Genomic DNA, 16,745 nt, shown 5'->3' on the forward strand with positions numbered 1-16,745 from the left:
GTAACAAGCTCGGTCACTGCCACGCTCCATCCATGACTCATAGAACGATATCTCCTCTCTTCTGGAGTCAATTCTCATTGCTATTCGCGCTTAAGGTCGCGCAGAGGAAGGTCGAGCCCACGTTCAACGCCCTTTCATGTATTTTTTTTACTCTATCCTACGCACGCAATATCGACGTAGGGTGGTTGAACGTTGATATTGTACATCTATTTAGATAATAAAATAATTAGAATTTGGTACATTTTCAAAAGAAACTTTTAATTATTTGCTTTCAGATAATACACGTACGGCAGAGAAAGTTTTATATAATATTTATTATTTTCAAAGAAATATAATATGTATATCTTCGTATTTTAAAATCCATATTAATAAATCACGCTTTATGCTACTAATTTTTATAATTCTTTCTCTCATGTACAGATAAAATTTTTCATACAGAGATTAATTACACAATGTACATAAATATACTAATCAATTCATAACAGTAATCTGTACCTTTTGTCGAAAGTTAGAAAAGTTTTTAATTTCGAAAAGGCGGTTCGGGAGCTTAAGTTCTAGCGAAAATCGCGATTCGATTGCCGAATCGAAGCCGTCACGGGCCGAAAGAGCGACGCGAGAGCGAGTCGTCGCGTCGGCAGGTATTCGATAGCACCGCAAGGGTCGTCGACCGCAGGTGTTACGCGCCCGTTTGCTCGAACAGCTCGGCTCGGCTTGTCCTCACCGCAGCCGAAACTCACGCTCACCCGTTCCTATCCGGAAGATCATCAAAATTCGCGGACGCGGACCATGTAACTCCCTTAGCGATTTCCTACGTACACATTGAAAGACAAATCTTACGTTGCTTTAAAAATATCTTCAGCAAGCGAAGATATCGTGAACTAACCATGAAAGAAATAAGAAACCTAACCCGTGAATGGCAAAAGTCAATACCGTGAATTATTGGTAAACCAAAAACATAAGTCAATAGAAAAATTCAGAAAAATTTTACTGCACTTCGATGAGGCATATTTTATAGATATTATATGAAATGAATGAAATAAAGCCGAAATAATTTTAAAATAAAAAAATGTTTAAATTAAACAATAAAAATATAATCTTTTAAATAACAATTGTTAACTATTACATTCTTTTGCAATTATGTATTTTCAGTTGATAAAAATGTAATGAGACTCAATATGAAAAAAATGATGCCCGAAAACTGAGATTCTCCTCATACGTTTTATACTTAATAGACTATTTATAATAAATTGTTATAACAATATAAAATCCCAAATAAATATATCACGCAATCGTAATCTTTAAAAATCTAATATTAGCATCGAAACAATGAACAAAGTGTAATCTCGTATCATAGCCTATCGTAATGAACACGCAAACGCGTTTGCCTTCTCAGACATTCCCTTTGCTCAAAAAAAAAAAAAAAAAAAAAAAAAAAAAAAATCTCTGTAGCAAAGAATGGCCCGGAAGGAAACCCGTAGGCGTTAGTAATTAACCCTTTGTCTTCGATGTACCTATAGAATGATATACTCAATTTCATATCGTTCTTTGCACGCGTGCCTATTATAGCGCGATGTACAATATACACGACGGCACATCAATCATGACGGTCTGCACGTGATGGCTGTCGCGTGATTGAACCACCAGGGGGATCGACAAAAATTCCTGATGGTATCTACGCGGAACAAAGAGATGGATTGCGGCGCGCCTCATAAGACACAAAGAATGAACGGCGGGATGAACGGCGAGAACTTTAGGCAAGTCCGCGGCAAAGTCACCGGCCGTGGCTCACCTCCACGAATGCTCACATCCACCAGAACCTCGTCCAGAGGACGTTGACCTTTCGTCACCACGTGGCGAGAGAGCGATGTCTCTCCTTCATGTCGAAGTACCTTACCTGCCTGATTTGAAGCAACCACCCGGCCATGAACCTTCCTAGGGCCATTCGTTTATCTTCTCCTACCTTTCGCTCTTCCTGACTTCTATCCTTGGGTCTTTCTTTGTCACTCCTTAAAATTCTCGTCGGCATATAGGCCTACTGATGTTCGTGTCTATCTATTTGCGCGTCGGCAAATCACGTAATTGAAAACGAATTAACGATGGCGCAATAAAACTCGATTGTTACTTAAATTAGAAGCTATAATATTTTCTTTAAAGGTTGGAGAGTTTAAGTCATAGTAATTCGAATAAAATCGTTATCTCGATTTGATCGCAAGCTATCTATCTGTATGATAAATTAGATTTAATCTAATTGTTAACTATAAAGTTGAAAAATGTTTTCACACAAGTAACTAAATTATATAATTAAACATACTATGAAGAATAAATTAACATGTAAAAAATGTATGTAACTAGTTGAATTACATTCATAATAACACCACTAGTTAATTTAGAATTTAGAACTGAAATATTAAACATTTATCTAAATCGATTTGATAAGAAAAAAATATCTTTACTTAAATATAAATAATTTATCTTTCATTAGCGCCCAGATAATTAAATCGCTCTGTTTGCAAACTGTCGACTTAATAAGAGTACTAGATAGCAGAAAACAAAAATGATTTCGCGATGACGAGGCGAGTTAGACGTGAATATTTCAGCGCAAGTGATGTCAGCAATCCGCGATACAAAAATACTCACGTCATCATTAGTACGTCGTGTCGACTGCGATTGCGACTGCATTTTTTTTCACTTCCGCGACGTTTGCGCGACACTATGTTTCCGAGTGTCGCATTCCGTTTAGTACGTGTCAGCGACACGGAGATACTCGGCGGCGTTCGCGCCAGAGAGTATCGAGATGGAGACGAATGACCGGAACCCACGCGTATTCTTTTATCGGGCGAAGATCTTCCGTGACCTCCCTTACTTCCGCCTTTACACATTTCTACCTAGCGAGCTGATAAAAGCAGAATCCGCGAGATCGTGGAAGGAAATCGAAGAATTGTAGATGCTACGATCTCTAAAGAGGATCTATACAACGAAGATCCATTCGTGAGATCCATAGTACTGTTAATATAGACATGCTATGAAAGAGATAGCTAGGAGATTGAATTTATATATTTAGGAATCTATGAAATAAAAAGTATATGAATAATTATCAATTTATTTTATTAATGATTTTGAAGATAAGACTAAAATAATGATAATTTATTTATAGAATTATAAAAATATTTTATTAATATAAAAACATACATAAGGAATGTAAAGATAATAAATATATATTATAAACATATAATATATAATATAAACAAACAGGCATGATATATTTATAAAGTAAAGATAAAAGCTCTTTGTAATATTATTTAGATATTCAGGAAAATAGAAATTGTTTATTTATACATTTAAATTGATGCATTTGAAATTGTTGTTCTGCAAAAATTTTGTTCTAACTCTCATCCAATTGTTAATAGTTTGAAAAACGTTCATAGATTTTTTAACGATTGAAATTAAATGATCCAATTTATCAATATTCAACTCGAAATCATTCTGATCGCCGACAAACAAAATTCCACGCGTTCATTTGTTATTACACACGTGTCGTAATATGCCGATCGTTTTCCTTGCTGTGCAACCTGCCGAATTCCGTATGCTAGCTTTGTTTTCTTGCGCTCTTCCCGGGCGCGCAGGGTCGACGATCCTCTGGAGGATGATTATTAAGCGCGGTCGCGTTGCGTGGACCTTCGGTAAACGGCCGCGGTTCGTGCAGCAAAGTGCACTGACCGCAGATAGAAACACGTGGACGCGGATCGCCGGCGGGCAGACGGAAGGTGTGGGAAGGAGAGGTCCGGGTCGAGGGGTGGGGTGACTGGGCCGGAGGGGGTTGTGGAAGGGCCTGGTGATTTGAACCGAAGCCTTTGGCGCGAGCAGGAACGATTTTCAAGAGCGATTTTGCGAAACGTTTAACGAAGCATTGCGCCACTCGACGTTGACTCGTCCATTGACTTACACAACGCGTCGTTTGATTTTGTATATAAAAGATAATAATGACTAAGAACAAACGATACGTCTCTTGAACGATAACGGTACGTCAACTCGAACGGTAAAAGACATTCTTTGGCTGTATTTATAAATCAACGCACAAGAAAGTTTAAAAAATTATTAAATGTCTAAAAAGATTAAGTTAAGCAATATTCAAATTATAAATCACATGGTTTATTAAGTTTATTTAATTGAAATAAGATTTGTAAAATTATGGAAAAAAAATTAATGTCTTGGAAATAAATTTTCCAATTGTAGGCTGATCTATAAAATAATTAGAAGATAATAAATCGAAAAATATTGCCTTGTAATTTATCAAAATGTACATCTTGAAAATTATACTTTTAGAAGTCCACTAAATAATCCATTGAATGAAAAAAGAATTATAATTATAATTAAATAAGAGATTATTAATATCACATGTTATAAATAATATACAACTTTAATATAATTTAATATTTCATCTATAATTGTATTACTCTCATTTATAAGAAACTATAAGTATGTGTGTATTTGTTAAGTATTATATATAAAACTGGAGTAAAAATTAGAAAATAAAATGGAAGGGATTGATGGAAAATTTTCATTACCGAGCACAACGGGAGCAATTCGTTGCACGCGATGAGAACTTATCAGGACACGCATCGGCTCGCATAAAGCCAAACATCCGCAAATCGGAATCGTACTCACGCACGCACGCGCACACGCATGAAAAGCTTAACGGCAAACGGTATAAAACTAGCGGGAATCCATGATTCTAACCCACTCTCCTTGATTCATGCGGAAAGTCAACGGCTGTTTTGGCCCGATTTACTTTTACGAACTCAATCGTGCGACGCTAAACGCATTTTGAAACCGTACGTGTCTATTTTTATTTCTCGAATCAATCTAGGTCAAATTAAAAAACATTGTACTACTTTAGTTAGTCTTTTTTAAAGAATATTTAATTTTTTAAACAAAATATTATTTTTATTTAAAGAAGAAATCTACTAATCACTTTTAATCTTTTAAAGTAACAAACCAGTAATTAATTTGTGAATTAAAGCAAAAATTTGCTTGTAGAATTAAAATTAATTTTTATTTTCATGAATTTTTATATGGTACAGTTAAAATCGTATTACAGTCACTATGAGAAAAGTTAGTTCAATATGATAATATTTACGATTTTAAAATTAAATTATGTTCTGTACGGCACATTTTTACTTTAATCAATTTAATATTTTAAAAGGTTAAAAATGCTTTGTACAATATCAAATTCATAAACTTCGAAATGTATTAAATTTACTAACTTTGACGTAGCTGATCTATCCAGTTTCTCTTTTAAAAAAACAATAATCATTTTATTTACCGAATCTAATTTAACATGATTTAATTCCATAAGAAATATTTTTAAAATACGTTTTTTAAAATGCACTTTTAATTTTTACTTTATTCTATCTATTTAACACATAATACTTTATAGTATTTTGTGACACATATATACACACGTACACATATATATGTATATAATCTTTTAACTTGTTATTAACAATTTGTCGTAAATTAATTATTAACATTATTCTTTTTATTTATATTATTAATAATAACTTAATTATTCATCACATTTCAAAATATCTATCCAGACAAAATATCTCGACTGGAATGAAATTCTTATAATAAAATTCTTCAATAAATTTTCGATAAAAACATCAAGCCCAAACGTAACAGTACACACTGTTTCGAGATATCGTGTATGTGGACAGAAATAAAATTTGTCCACACGCGTTAAGAATTCTAATTTAAAACACGTAGAATTCATCTCTGCAGAGAGAAGTGCGTTTGTCCTTCCTTTCTCCTTTACCCCTTTCTCTGTCGTCCTTTGTGCGTCTTTCCTAACCACGCCAGTTCTGTATTGCTATGACGTAACATAGCAAGGTCTTACGGTACCTCCGGCAAACGGGCCCACATTACGTGAGTGTTCCTACACGCGACCCGTATGTACGTAAATATCTGCGTAGAAGATCCGCTAACTGTCGTTTTTTCTTTATATCTCCTTCTTTGAGGAATACGGTTACTTTAATTTATTTAGATATGATATTGTAAATAAAAAAAGTTACACAAATTATTTAAAAATCTTATTTCTTTACAAAATTTTATTTTCCAAATTTAAATTAATAATTATTACATGTACATATACATATACTTTGGCAGGTGTTAATTTTAATAAAAAATTTTAGAGACATACGCTCTAAAATTGACAAAGTATTTTATTGGTGTGACTTGTCTTTATAATATACAAAAATATAATTTGCTGCAATTCTTGTTCCAATTAAAAATATTATAAATATTTTTCGAGAAAAAAATGTTTAAATAAAACCGGAAATGAAGCGTTTTTTTTCACAATGCATGCTCTTTTAACGAGATGTAACAATTCTTCTTTGATCAATGGCCACACCGGTCGCGCGGTGAGTTCATCGGCTGATGTTATTCGGCGATCGGTGCGCGCGGCTGCCCGACAGGTGAGCGGCACACGGCGCACATGTACGCGCGTACACACATATGTGAGGTACAGTTAGGAGTACCGTTCTGAAAATGCAACGGCTCTCGCGTCAGGCCCCGATGCGAGCCTCCTCGGGACTCGGAGAGGAGAGAGGGATCATTTCGCGCGTGGTTCCCTTCCATTCGCATCCCGGAGACGGTTTTAATGCGAAACGGACACGCTCGAGCTGCAGATCCGTTCGAAAGGGTGCGTGATAACGGTAGTGCGATTTGATAGGAAGCGACTTGCGAAGATGAAGAGAAAAATGTTATCGAAATTAAAAAGAGATCAAGTATTAGACAATTTTATGATCATTATCTCTTCGTAAACTATGAGCAAGTAATTTGCATGTGACATACACACACATATATATATATATATATATTGTACGCCAAGTGCAATATAAATATATCATATATACACATAAATATATATAAGCATATATATATATATATGTATATATACATTTTTATATGTATTTACATCATTAGCGGATCCTGGCGTCAATAAAGGGGGGAAAGGGGGTTGACAAAATTATTTTATTTAATATCAATATGCTTTATTTTCACGGTTTGATCATTTCTTATCAAAATCGATTTTTAAGGAAGGGGAGGGGGGTAATCCCAACCTCCCCCCCGGGATTCGTCAATAATTTATATATATATATATATATATATATATATATATATATACACACACACATATATATTTAAAGAGAAATATATATCAACAATATATTAATTTATTCTTAAACAAGATAACATTATCTTATATATATGAATTAAAAATTATTTAACAAAAATATTTCAATCATAATTCTTTCCAATAAAAATATCAAAATTTCAATATTTTTCGACGAATATACTAATATTGTCCCACTTTGCCTTGTTGATTATTTATTAATAGAGAACTAAATATTGAATAATGTGAATCGCTGCTATCTGTATTTGGATCCTATACGTCATTGAAAAATAGAAAATGGTAGTAATGGAGTTTTCGTGACGGGAGAAACAACAGATAGGTAGTATCGCAGCCTGGCCTATCGTTTATCCGATAAGACTATCCTCCAACGAACTCGAGCTAGTAACGCGATCGAAGGAAGGGTAGCGAAGTCGCGGGAGTCGCACATGCGCAGGGGTGCACCACCTCCGAATCGTGCAAAGGCCGCTTTACGCTAGTTCATTCATTCATTACGCCACTGGCATGCAATTCGACCCTATAATAACACTGCTTTAATATTTTGAATAGAAATATATTTATAGAAAACAACTATCGCGTTAGAAAAAAATATGCATAATAAAAATTATTAAATGCGTAAGGATATTATGTGTGATATAAAAAAGTATAAATATAAAGTAATTAGCATATGGTTATATTTTATAGAGAACATTGAGGGCCAAAAAATTACAGCAAGAGACAAAAGAATTATAAAATATACTCGAATGAAAATAAGAATCAATTAAAAATATTAATATAAATAATAACTTTTCTTACACGTTTATTCATTCAATCAATCAATCATTTATCGTATTATATAGTTATAGATTGCTCTTTATATTGTTTTATCCTTTTATTTTTATCTTTCTTGTTCTCGAGTTGTAACTTAAATGATGACTTTAGAACGTGAAAAATTCTTTCACGTCGCCATAAATATTACACAAGGGTGGAAATCTCTCGCTATAGCTAGTGTAATCCGGGCGGGGTGGCGATGGCGAGGGTTCCGGGGGCGCAACGGGGCTGCTCGGGGGCGAGTCAAGTTCCCGGATGCCATCTGGTGACGGTCGATGCAAGCAGGAGCCACTGGTGCCCGCAAAGTGCATAACGCCGAAACGAAAGGAAGGCAGGAAGGAAGGAAGGTAGGAAAGTTTGAGCCCGGGACGAGGACTCGACGAGCTCCTACCTCGACGACGAACCCGGGAGTACGCAGGGACATTCATCCTGCGTGTGATTCGCTTGCGATTTCCAACGAAAAACGTAACGTGCCTTCATTCGCGAGCTGCGAGCCTCCGCTTCCATCATCGGTGAATACGACGGACGATGACGTGAAACCACGAGGCGCTCGAATCAACCCTGAGCCTGTCGTGCTTCCCCGATACTATCTTCAACAACATCCGAGTGCGTCATCTCGCTCCTTCCGGCATCAAGCTTCGCCAATGATCGTACAAATACCTAAACATTTGACATCAGATACGAGGAAGCATCTCGGGGGATGATATTTGTTGATCGTCAACAGGAATAACGCACTTAACATTCCGAAGAATCTGGACTGGAAATATCATCGATAACGGACAGGATATGCGAGAACGACGCGAGTGGTTCGCGATGTATACGTCCTTGGTGTGGTGATCGATCGAAGATGTCAGTGATCAACGAAATTGACGTGACGACAACTGTCAACGGGGGAGGAACATCGCGACACAGATAATCGCGCTCGAGGAACGATCACGAAACGGCGATGGTAGCGTTTTCATCGCGAGTGCTAAAGTATCTTATCGCGTGCGAGTCTGCTGGTCGGTGGTGAGATATCGACCGTAGCCGCCGAATTAATCGTCGAAGGTCGCGAGCACCGCCTCGCTCCTTCATCGTTCTTCGCTCGATCCGATCCGATCGGCAATCCGATGCTCTTCAATCATTGATATTCGCAAAGGGCAAGCCTTTAACCGATAACCATGATCGGACATGGATCTTCGAGAGATACCTGTCGACCTACCGTTCGCGCGAGATCACGAGCGTCTTCGATGAAGCGGAACCTCTTTATTTTCTCGAATCGGATCCAAGCTACCCGTGATAATATAAATCAAACGATTCTAATAACGAGTTTTGTTAAAACATCACGTTCACCACAGTCATCTAACCTGGAGAATAAATACAACTTGTAAATGAAGAAAAAAAATTGAAAAATGAAACTGTCTTCACGTATACATCTTTGAATATTTCTCTTGTCGAAATTTGCAATAAAAATCAGTCGCTATCCTGTGTGACGTGCTTCGTTGACGCGACTTTGCAAAAGTCGCAATCGTTAAAATCGATCGTTATAATTGTTGTATCGTTAAAGAAATCGATTTTTGCGTGGGAATATAAAATTGTTATACATATATACATATAAATAATCGATTTAGAAAAACTATATTGTTAAAATTTTTCGTGTTTCGGCGATAGTGTGTTTGCACTTCTTCATCTCTCCAGTCGGTTGTACAGATCAAACTCGCGCCGGGTCTAAGAACTTCGACCGCTACGCTCCCTCGCTGTTTCGAGGCTGCGCGTGAAGGAAACGCGCGGTTGAATCGAAGCGACCCTCTCCGAACGAGACCCACTGACCTATCGACTCGGCAGGCTGCCACTCGAGGCCGCCCCAACTACCCCTATTTCATACTTTCCTCCCTGATGTTTGTTGTCGTTGCTCCTTCCTTCTTGGTCCGAGTCTCGATTTCACCTGTCTTCGGACGCAGAAAAAAATCACTCGCTTCGTTTACGAGGATGGAAATGACACTTCTTCCCTTAAATATACGAAGATAAAAATTCAAAAATTTCTACTAGTGTACAGTGATACTGAACAATCTTCCGGAAACCGCCTTTCTTAACCCTCGTCACCTTTTACATTCTATTTTAAAGTTGACAAATTGATTGGATCTCGAAGATGAATCGAAACAAATGTTTGGTTGAAAAATCGATCAAAGACACATATATGAAGAGCGAAATTCTCTGCGACATTGGCGTGTTGTATCGACATATTGTAAAAGCATGGCGCACCGATACAAGCCGTTAATGATAATCTAAATAATAAACACAAGAAAATAAAAGGCCATTATCGCCATTAGATATCAATCAAACACGAGCGACAACGAAAGATTAAAAAGCGCCAAAACGGAATATCAGGCGCATAAAAAAGAAAGATACTTTAACGAGATCTTCCTTGAAATGTTCAGATTTCACGATGATTCTCACAGTTGCGAATAGATGTAAATAAATCATAATCTGCAATAAATACTCGAATATTTATATGTGGACAAAAATATAATGGGATAAGAAGCTCAAAGCACTTCTCTGCAATATCGAAAGCGACTGACTAAACAGTTCACTCATTTTCATCTTATCGCTGGCTTTGGCGCAACGCAACATCAACGCTGTTTTCAACAATTATCATACGTAGAAATGCCATAATCCATAATTTTGCTGAAAGCAAAATCCACGCGAAAAATGGCTGAAAGCGCTGCAAGTCCGGGCACTGTGCACGTTGCTGCAAACAGTCCGCAGCAACAGCAGCAACAAACACAACAACCAACACAGCAACAACAACAACCGCAACAACAACAACAACAGCAAACGCAACAGCCTCCGGATATAAGCAGTTCACAGTTGACCTCTGCGCCGATCACAGGAACAGGTATGGAAACGAGAAAATAGTATAGAGAAAATCGTATGAAAGTTTCTTTGATTTTGATGTTTTATTTTTTAATAAATTAAAAGATGAAGATATTAGGCAATTTTAAGTGTCCAAATGATGATAACGACACTGGGAAAGAGCGATATTAGGAATAGTAACAGAAGATTATGGTACACGTGATGCAAGAAAAAAAATAAAATGCACTAGTCAACATTTTGCGAAGACAAAATAATTGATAAATTATGCCATTTAAAGAATCTCTAAAAAATTACAAAGTCTGTTTTAATAATTTTTATATAAATATTTACGTTGTCTGGATTATTATAAAACATCTTATTGATAGTCTCATTATTTACGTTTAACAAAAAAGACATCTGTTCTTTCTAAAATTGATACCATACGAGAAATGGCAGTCGAAAAAATTAATTAATTATATAAATAAAATTATTTAATAGCTGAAAAGACATTCAAAGAATATTTAAAAAATTATGAAGCCTGTTTTAATATTTTTTAGACATTAACATTGTTTTAATTATTTTTGATATGTAACTTGCATTCGAAAATTATCGATTTGATAAACACAGGTTTAAATTTTCATCAAGAAAGAAAAACTTCCTCAAAACATTTGCTACAGAAACATACGTTGATGAATATTTAAGTCTTACTCCGTACTGTTATTTTTGCTCTCAACCGCATAGGTAGGTCAATGTATTTTCGACGCGTTTATCATGGGTAAAAGTGTTTTAAAAAAATCTATATCTACTTTGATCCTTCTAAATAAATACTAGAATAATAAATTTTAAAAAAAATAATTTACTCTCTCTTAAATATATTATCCTATGATTATTCTTTTTCGAGGAATTGATACTGTTAGAAATTACACGGATAAAAATGGTCCATCAGTACGGAGTAAAGATTAATCACATTGTGAGAGGAAACATTTTAATCTCCCATTATTTACGTTTAGCAAAAAAAAAAAAAAAAAAAACATTTTGCGTTTCGCGATCTGTATTCTAAAATCGATACCGTACAGCAGTCGGATCTCGCTCGCGTAACCGCGTAATCGCGTTGGCGTAACGCCGGACTATTACCAGCACGCGAATCGCGCGACGAGACAGAGCGGCTCTGCGATGCGCCGGTACTTGTCCGGGTGACGAGGGACGGGGACGGGGACGCCGACAGCGTCGGCGTCGGCGGCGGTGACAGAGAAAGGAGCAGCGCGCGCGCAACAAGCGAGAAAGAGAGAGGCCGAGAGTCGCTTTAGCGGATCTGTCGGTCGAGTAACGGAACGCCGGCGAGTACCGCTAGCACCGGCTCTGACGCGGTTACCGGACACCGTTACTTCTCCAATGCACGAGTAGCCCCCACGTGCCGCCGCCTCTCCCATCCTCATCCTCGTCGCGTTCACTAAGGCTCCCTCGCGACCTGACGAGCACGAATGCGCAAAGCAAAGGTGAGACCCGGTGGGAAAATTCAACGTACTTACGCGAGAAGACACTAAAACGCAATTTTTTCTGCTTTAGTGTGTCGTCTTAATCTTTTTGCTACAGCATTTTGAATTTTCTAAGTTCATATGAAAATAATTATAGAATATAAATGGGAAGGAAAAAATAGTTTTATATTCAAACTGACACAATTGCATTTCTTTATAGAAATTTATAGAAAGAACGAGAATTATTTCTCGCAAAGATAAAAATTTGCCCTATAACTTTATAAGATGCGTGAGTTTTCACGCATATGTACGCACAAATTAATAATTAAATCTTGTGTAAAAAAAATAAACTGATATATAGTTTATTGGATAAATGACTACATTTATTTTTATAAATCGAAATTGTTATTTTTACAACAGATAAGAGAAAGAGAGTAACTATGAATTATTTCTTTCTATTGTTATAAAATAAATGTGAATTCTTGTGCGAACATTTAAAAGTTAAAGAAACAAAAGATCTCTTTCTCTCCTAAAATTTGTTCTGAAAAAACGAGTTATATTACAATACAATGCAAACATAAAATATGCAAATTCTATATATATGAGACTGAGTGCAAATTATTGATTTGTCATATATTTTAAATTATTTTTAACTATTATTAGAATTTTATATCCAATGTTTTTTCATATTTTCCATCGTTAATGATTAACAAAAGATGAATATATATTATAAATACATGCTTTTTCTTGTATAATATTTCTATACTAAATATACTATTATATATTAATTAGATCTACGTATATAATATTTTGAAGAAAAAATACTTCAGAATACATAGTTTTCTGAAAATATTATAATGGAAAACGTCATGCGTAATCATATTTAAAATGCTGAAATACGCATATGACTCAACGTAAACGAATTTCCGGCTGTCAGATATTTGAAGATGATTAACACTTTCTTGACAACGTTATTTGAAATACAACATTAAATTTATGACATTTACCGCTACGTTTTATGTCTACAGATTGCTTAGCTACTTGTCTGTAGGATGTTTATAAATAATGATCAGTCATAAGGTTGATATTAAAATAATAATGACTAACACAGGCGAGAAATATTATAACATTACATCAATCGCTAATCTATAGTTCTTATGTATTAGGAATACGTCAATAGGTAGCGCATTGATTTTATATGACGTAGCAATATGTCAATGGTCGGTAAATATATACATTTTATGCGACATAGGGATAGTTCCACCAACGTCATTTATGTAGCAGTAGCTTTTCTTTTTTTCATCTATATTATAACCGGTGTTATGATCTAAAGGAAAACAGATAACCCGTATGTAATAAATACATTAATATAATACATTAATGTTAATATTACATTAACTCATGTTGGAGGAATATGACCAATAATAACATGTCAATGATCAGGAAGAAACACTTTAACGGTGTATAATTGTTATCCATCTGACACAATTACCTGTAAATGATCGGCAAGTAAAGAAAATTACCGTTCGCTTAATCAGTAATCAGAAACTATAAAGTGACGGGCAAATCTGTCGTTCGATTAAAATAAGTGTAATTAATCGAGATTTGCGATGAGGTAATATCACGTCACGATTGCTTTTAAGACGACACTTATAATGAAAGCTTGTCTGCGCGACGTTCTAAGACGCGTCGAGTTTAAAAGACGTTACACCGGTAGAGGCGTGAATACCGGTTATCCGGTATAAGTAATTTTTCCTGACAACAGTTACGACAATCACGACAAGGTTCGCGCAACCACTGTCACGCGTTAAAAGCGCCGTCTTGATCGTGTCGCACGCGCGCGCGAGCGCCGCGTAAAATTACGCGTAACGGAAAAAGATGAGCTGCGAGAAAACGTGATCGCGTGCGCGCAAGCTCGTGTCCCGCGGGGTCTTAGGGTTAGGAGGTCAGCCTTCTTGTCGTTTTACCGTTCGTGTCCGGGAGAATTCCCCAGTGCATTCCCCGACGGTATCACTATTATTGTTATTATTATTGTTAGCCTCGACTACGTTGAATCAACCAGCTCCGTTAACGTAACTGATTATGGGAATGATGCGATTTAAACTTGGTAAAGTAGTAATGCACGACAAGTTCTTGTCATTATTGCTGGTTTCAATTACCGCCAACGTTAATGATATTCTCGAAAGAATAGTCATTGTTCTTGCTCTTGATTTTCAATCGTAAATTTTGCGCCCGTGTTTATATTCGAATTTTTTTTTTCTAATAATGAAATGTGTACGAATATTAGAAATCATGAAAAAAGTTGATTTTGAACTATTCTCTAGTTAAAAAAAATAATGCAACATTTAAAATAAAAAGTATTTTTAATTTAAAAGTACGCAAAAAGTGTGTAATTTAGATATAATCAAGGCTTAAACTTTAATTTTCTTAGAAATCACAGTCTTAAAATCTCATATTTAAATTATGCTATATAATAAAATTTAGACATAAATGATAAAAAGAATTTTCAATCTTTCCTATAATATCAAAAGATTTATTTTAAATCAAGAGTCACGTGTATCAATTTAACGTATTAGTCTGTCACGGGAGATTTGCGTCGGTATATAACGAGCTTATCCAAAGACTTTATGCAGTAATAGTATATGTTCGACAGCGAAGCCCTGCATTGCGCAAATCGCATGCGACCATGAAGTGCTCTTGGCCTCTTAATTTGCTTGAAATTAGTATTAACAATAAGATTATTTTTTAGACACGTTTGTATAAAAGGTGCATCTTTTATTATACCACAATATAATTTCGTATTTTTATTTGAATAACATTTTTTATTATTTATTCTAAACTTGTAGCTAACACAATTAAAAAATAAAAATCCATAAAAAATATAAACTTCTACTTTTCCAATAAAAAAAAAAAAAAAACAAAAACTCCTATATAATTAATAATTAACATTCGTTATATTTTTTAATTTTTTATCGAATATTGAGATAGACACAGAAGATAATGTATTACAATTTTTTTCAGAACCACATAATAATTTCGTTATTTTTATTTGAATAACGTCTTTTATTATTTATTCTAAACTTGCAGCTAACACAGTTAAAAAATAAAAATCCATAAAAAATATAAACTTCTACTTTTTCAATAAAAAAAAAAAAAACAAAAGCTTTTATATATAATTAATAATTAACATTCCTTATATTTTTTTATCGAATATTGAGATAGACATGGATAATATATTATACTTTTTTCAGAGCCACATAATAATTCGGAAATATCACGAATTTTTATTCCATTTAATAACATATTTCTTTATTTTTTTACTTTTATATTACCTGGGTTACATTAATATGCATGAAAAAAAAACATTATTAATTTATATTAATTAATTAATAGTTAATTAATGTTTCTTTCAATTAATGCTTATTTGGTAATTTACTGCTCTGTCAAGAACTCTAGAATTTTTTATCATAAATTTGATCATCCTTGTATTAAATACTTGAATACTGTTGAAAAAGCATTGTTCGAGGAATAAAAAAATACTCGTCTTTGCCAAATTGCGAACGCGTGGTCCTTCAGTCTTCTCACGGATGTCTCGAAGTGACAGATCATGCACCCACCGCACCTCGTCGCGCTGCGCGGCTTCTCACTGCTCGTCCTTTTCTTCCTCTAGCGTTCGACACCTATCCCCACTCACGTGTACACTCACGTGTTACGTGGCGCACGCGACGACAGTAGGCCAAAGGTTCAATGACCGGCAGCCTTGCAAGGCCGGTCGGCTCGGCTTTGCTCGACTCTGCTCGGCCTGACTCGGCTCGGCTCGGCTCGATTCGATTCGACTTGATCGGCAGCGCCCAAACGGACTGATAGCGTACTTGATTACCAGATAGTAGTATCGACCGTCGCGAATTTACCATCAACTCTCGTAGTTACCGACACGATGGCGAAGCAGTCATGGACGCGGTCAATCGCAGTCGCTGGAAATCACCTGAAAGGAAAACTTTACGAGACAAGAAGAATGAAGATGAATCGATTATCGTATATTATTACACTTCATCGCCGCGTTTTCACAACAGTCTTTTTGATACAGACTGAAAGGTATTATTTAGATATAAAACCTCAACGAAAGTAAAGTGCGAAAATCTCGATAAATATTGCCACGCATTTCTTTTAATAATGCAGATTTTCAAGAAATGCTGTAAGTAAAACGTTGATGCAAGACAGATATTCTCGGGGGATAAATATTTCGCGCTGTGTATCCTCAGTCAACCGTTAAGACGGCGAGACGAGAAGGAAGAGGAAAGAGGTTAGTTTTATTTTCGTCGACAAACATGGATCTTGACGGAGAGAAACGTAAGTGTTCGAATGGACACGTTTTCGCTCACCGATTCACACGGCAACCGCCGCGAGTGCGTCGAATCGGAACGTCGGTTGCGAGA

The 16,745-nt window shown here is 35.7% G+C and overlaps 1 protein-coding gene across 14 annotated transcripts in view; it reads left to right on the plus strand.

Moving 5' to 3' along the window:
* Hr3 (nuclear hormone receptor 3 ROR-beta) overlaps positions 1-16,745 on the plus strand; it is a 190,000-nt gene that overhangs the window by 103,090 nt on the left and 70,165 nt on the right. For 2 of the 14 annotated variants that reach the window (XR_012046930.1, XM_072894689.1), the window contains exon 1: positions 8,194-10,877. The exons of 6 other annotated variants lie outside the window; for them this stretch is intronic. Coding sequence is in view for 5 of the 8 variants with exons in the window: in XM_072894689.1 (XP_072750790.1) it covers positions 10,691-10,877 (187 nt within the window). In the remaining 3 variants the exon portion in view is untranslated. Of the gene's footprint in view, positions 1-8,193; positions 10,878-15,721; positions 16,405-16,488; positions 16,660-16,745 lie in introns of those variants that run through there. 6 more of the 14 variants (XM_072894692.1, XM_072894695.1, XM_072894710.1 and 3 more) reach the window with 5 other exon arrangements.

The sequence above is a fragment of the Anoplolepis gracilipes genome, chromosome 6, assembly GCF_047496725.1.
Source record: "Anoplolepis gracilipes chromosome 6, ASM4749672v1, whole genome shotgun sequence".
Taxonomy (NCBI): domain Eukaryota; kingdom Metazoa; phylum Arthropoda; class Insecta; order Hymenoptera; family Formicidae; genus Anoplolepis; species Anoplolepis gracilipes.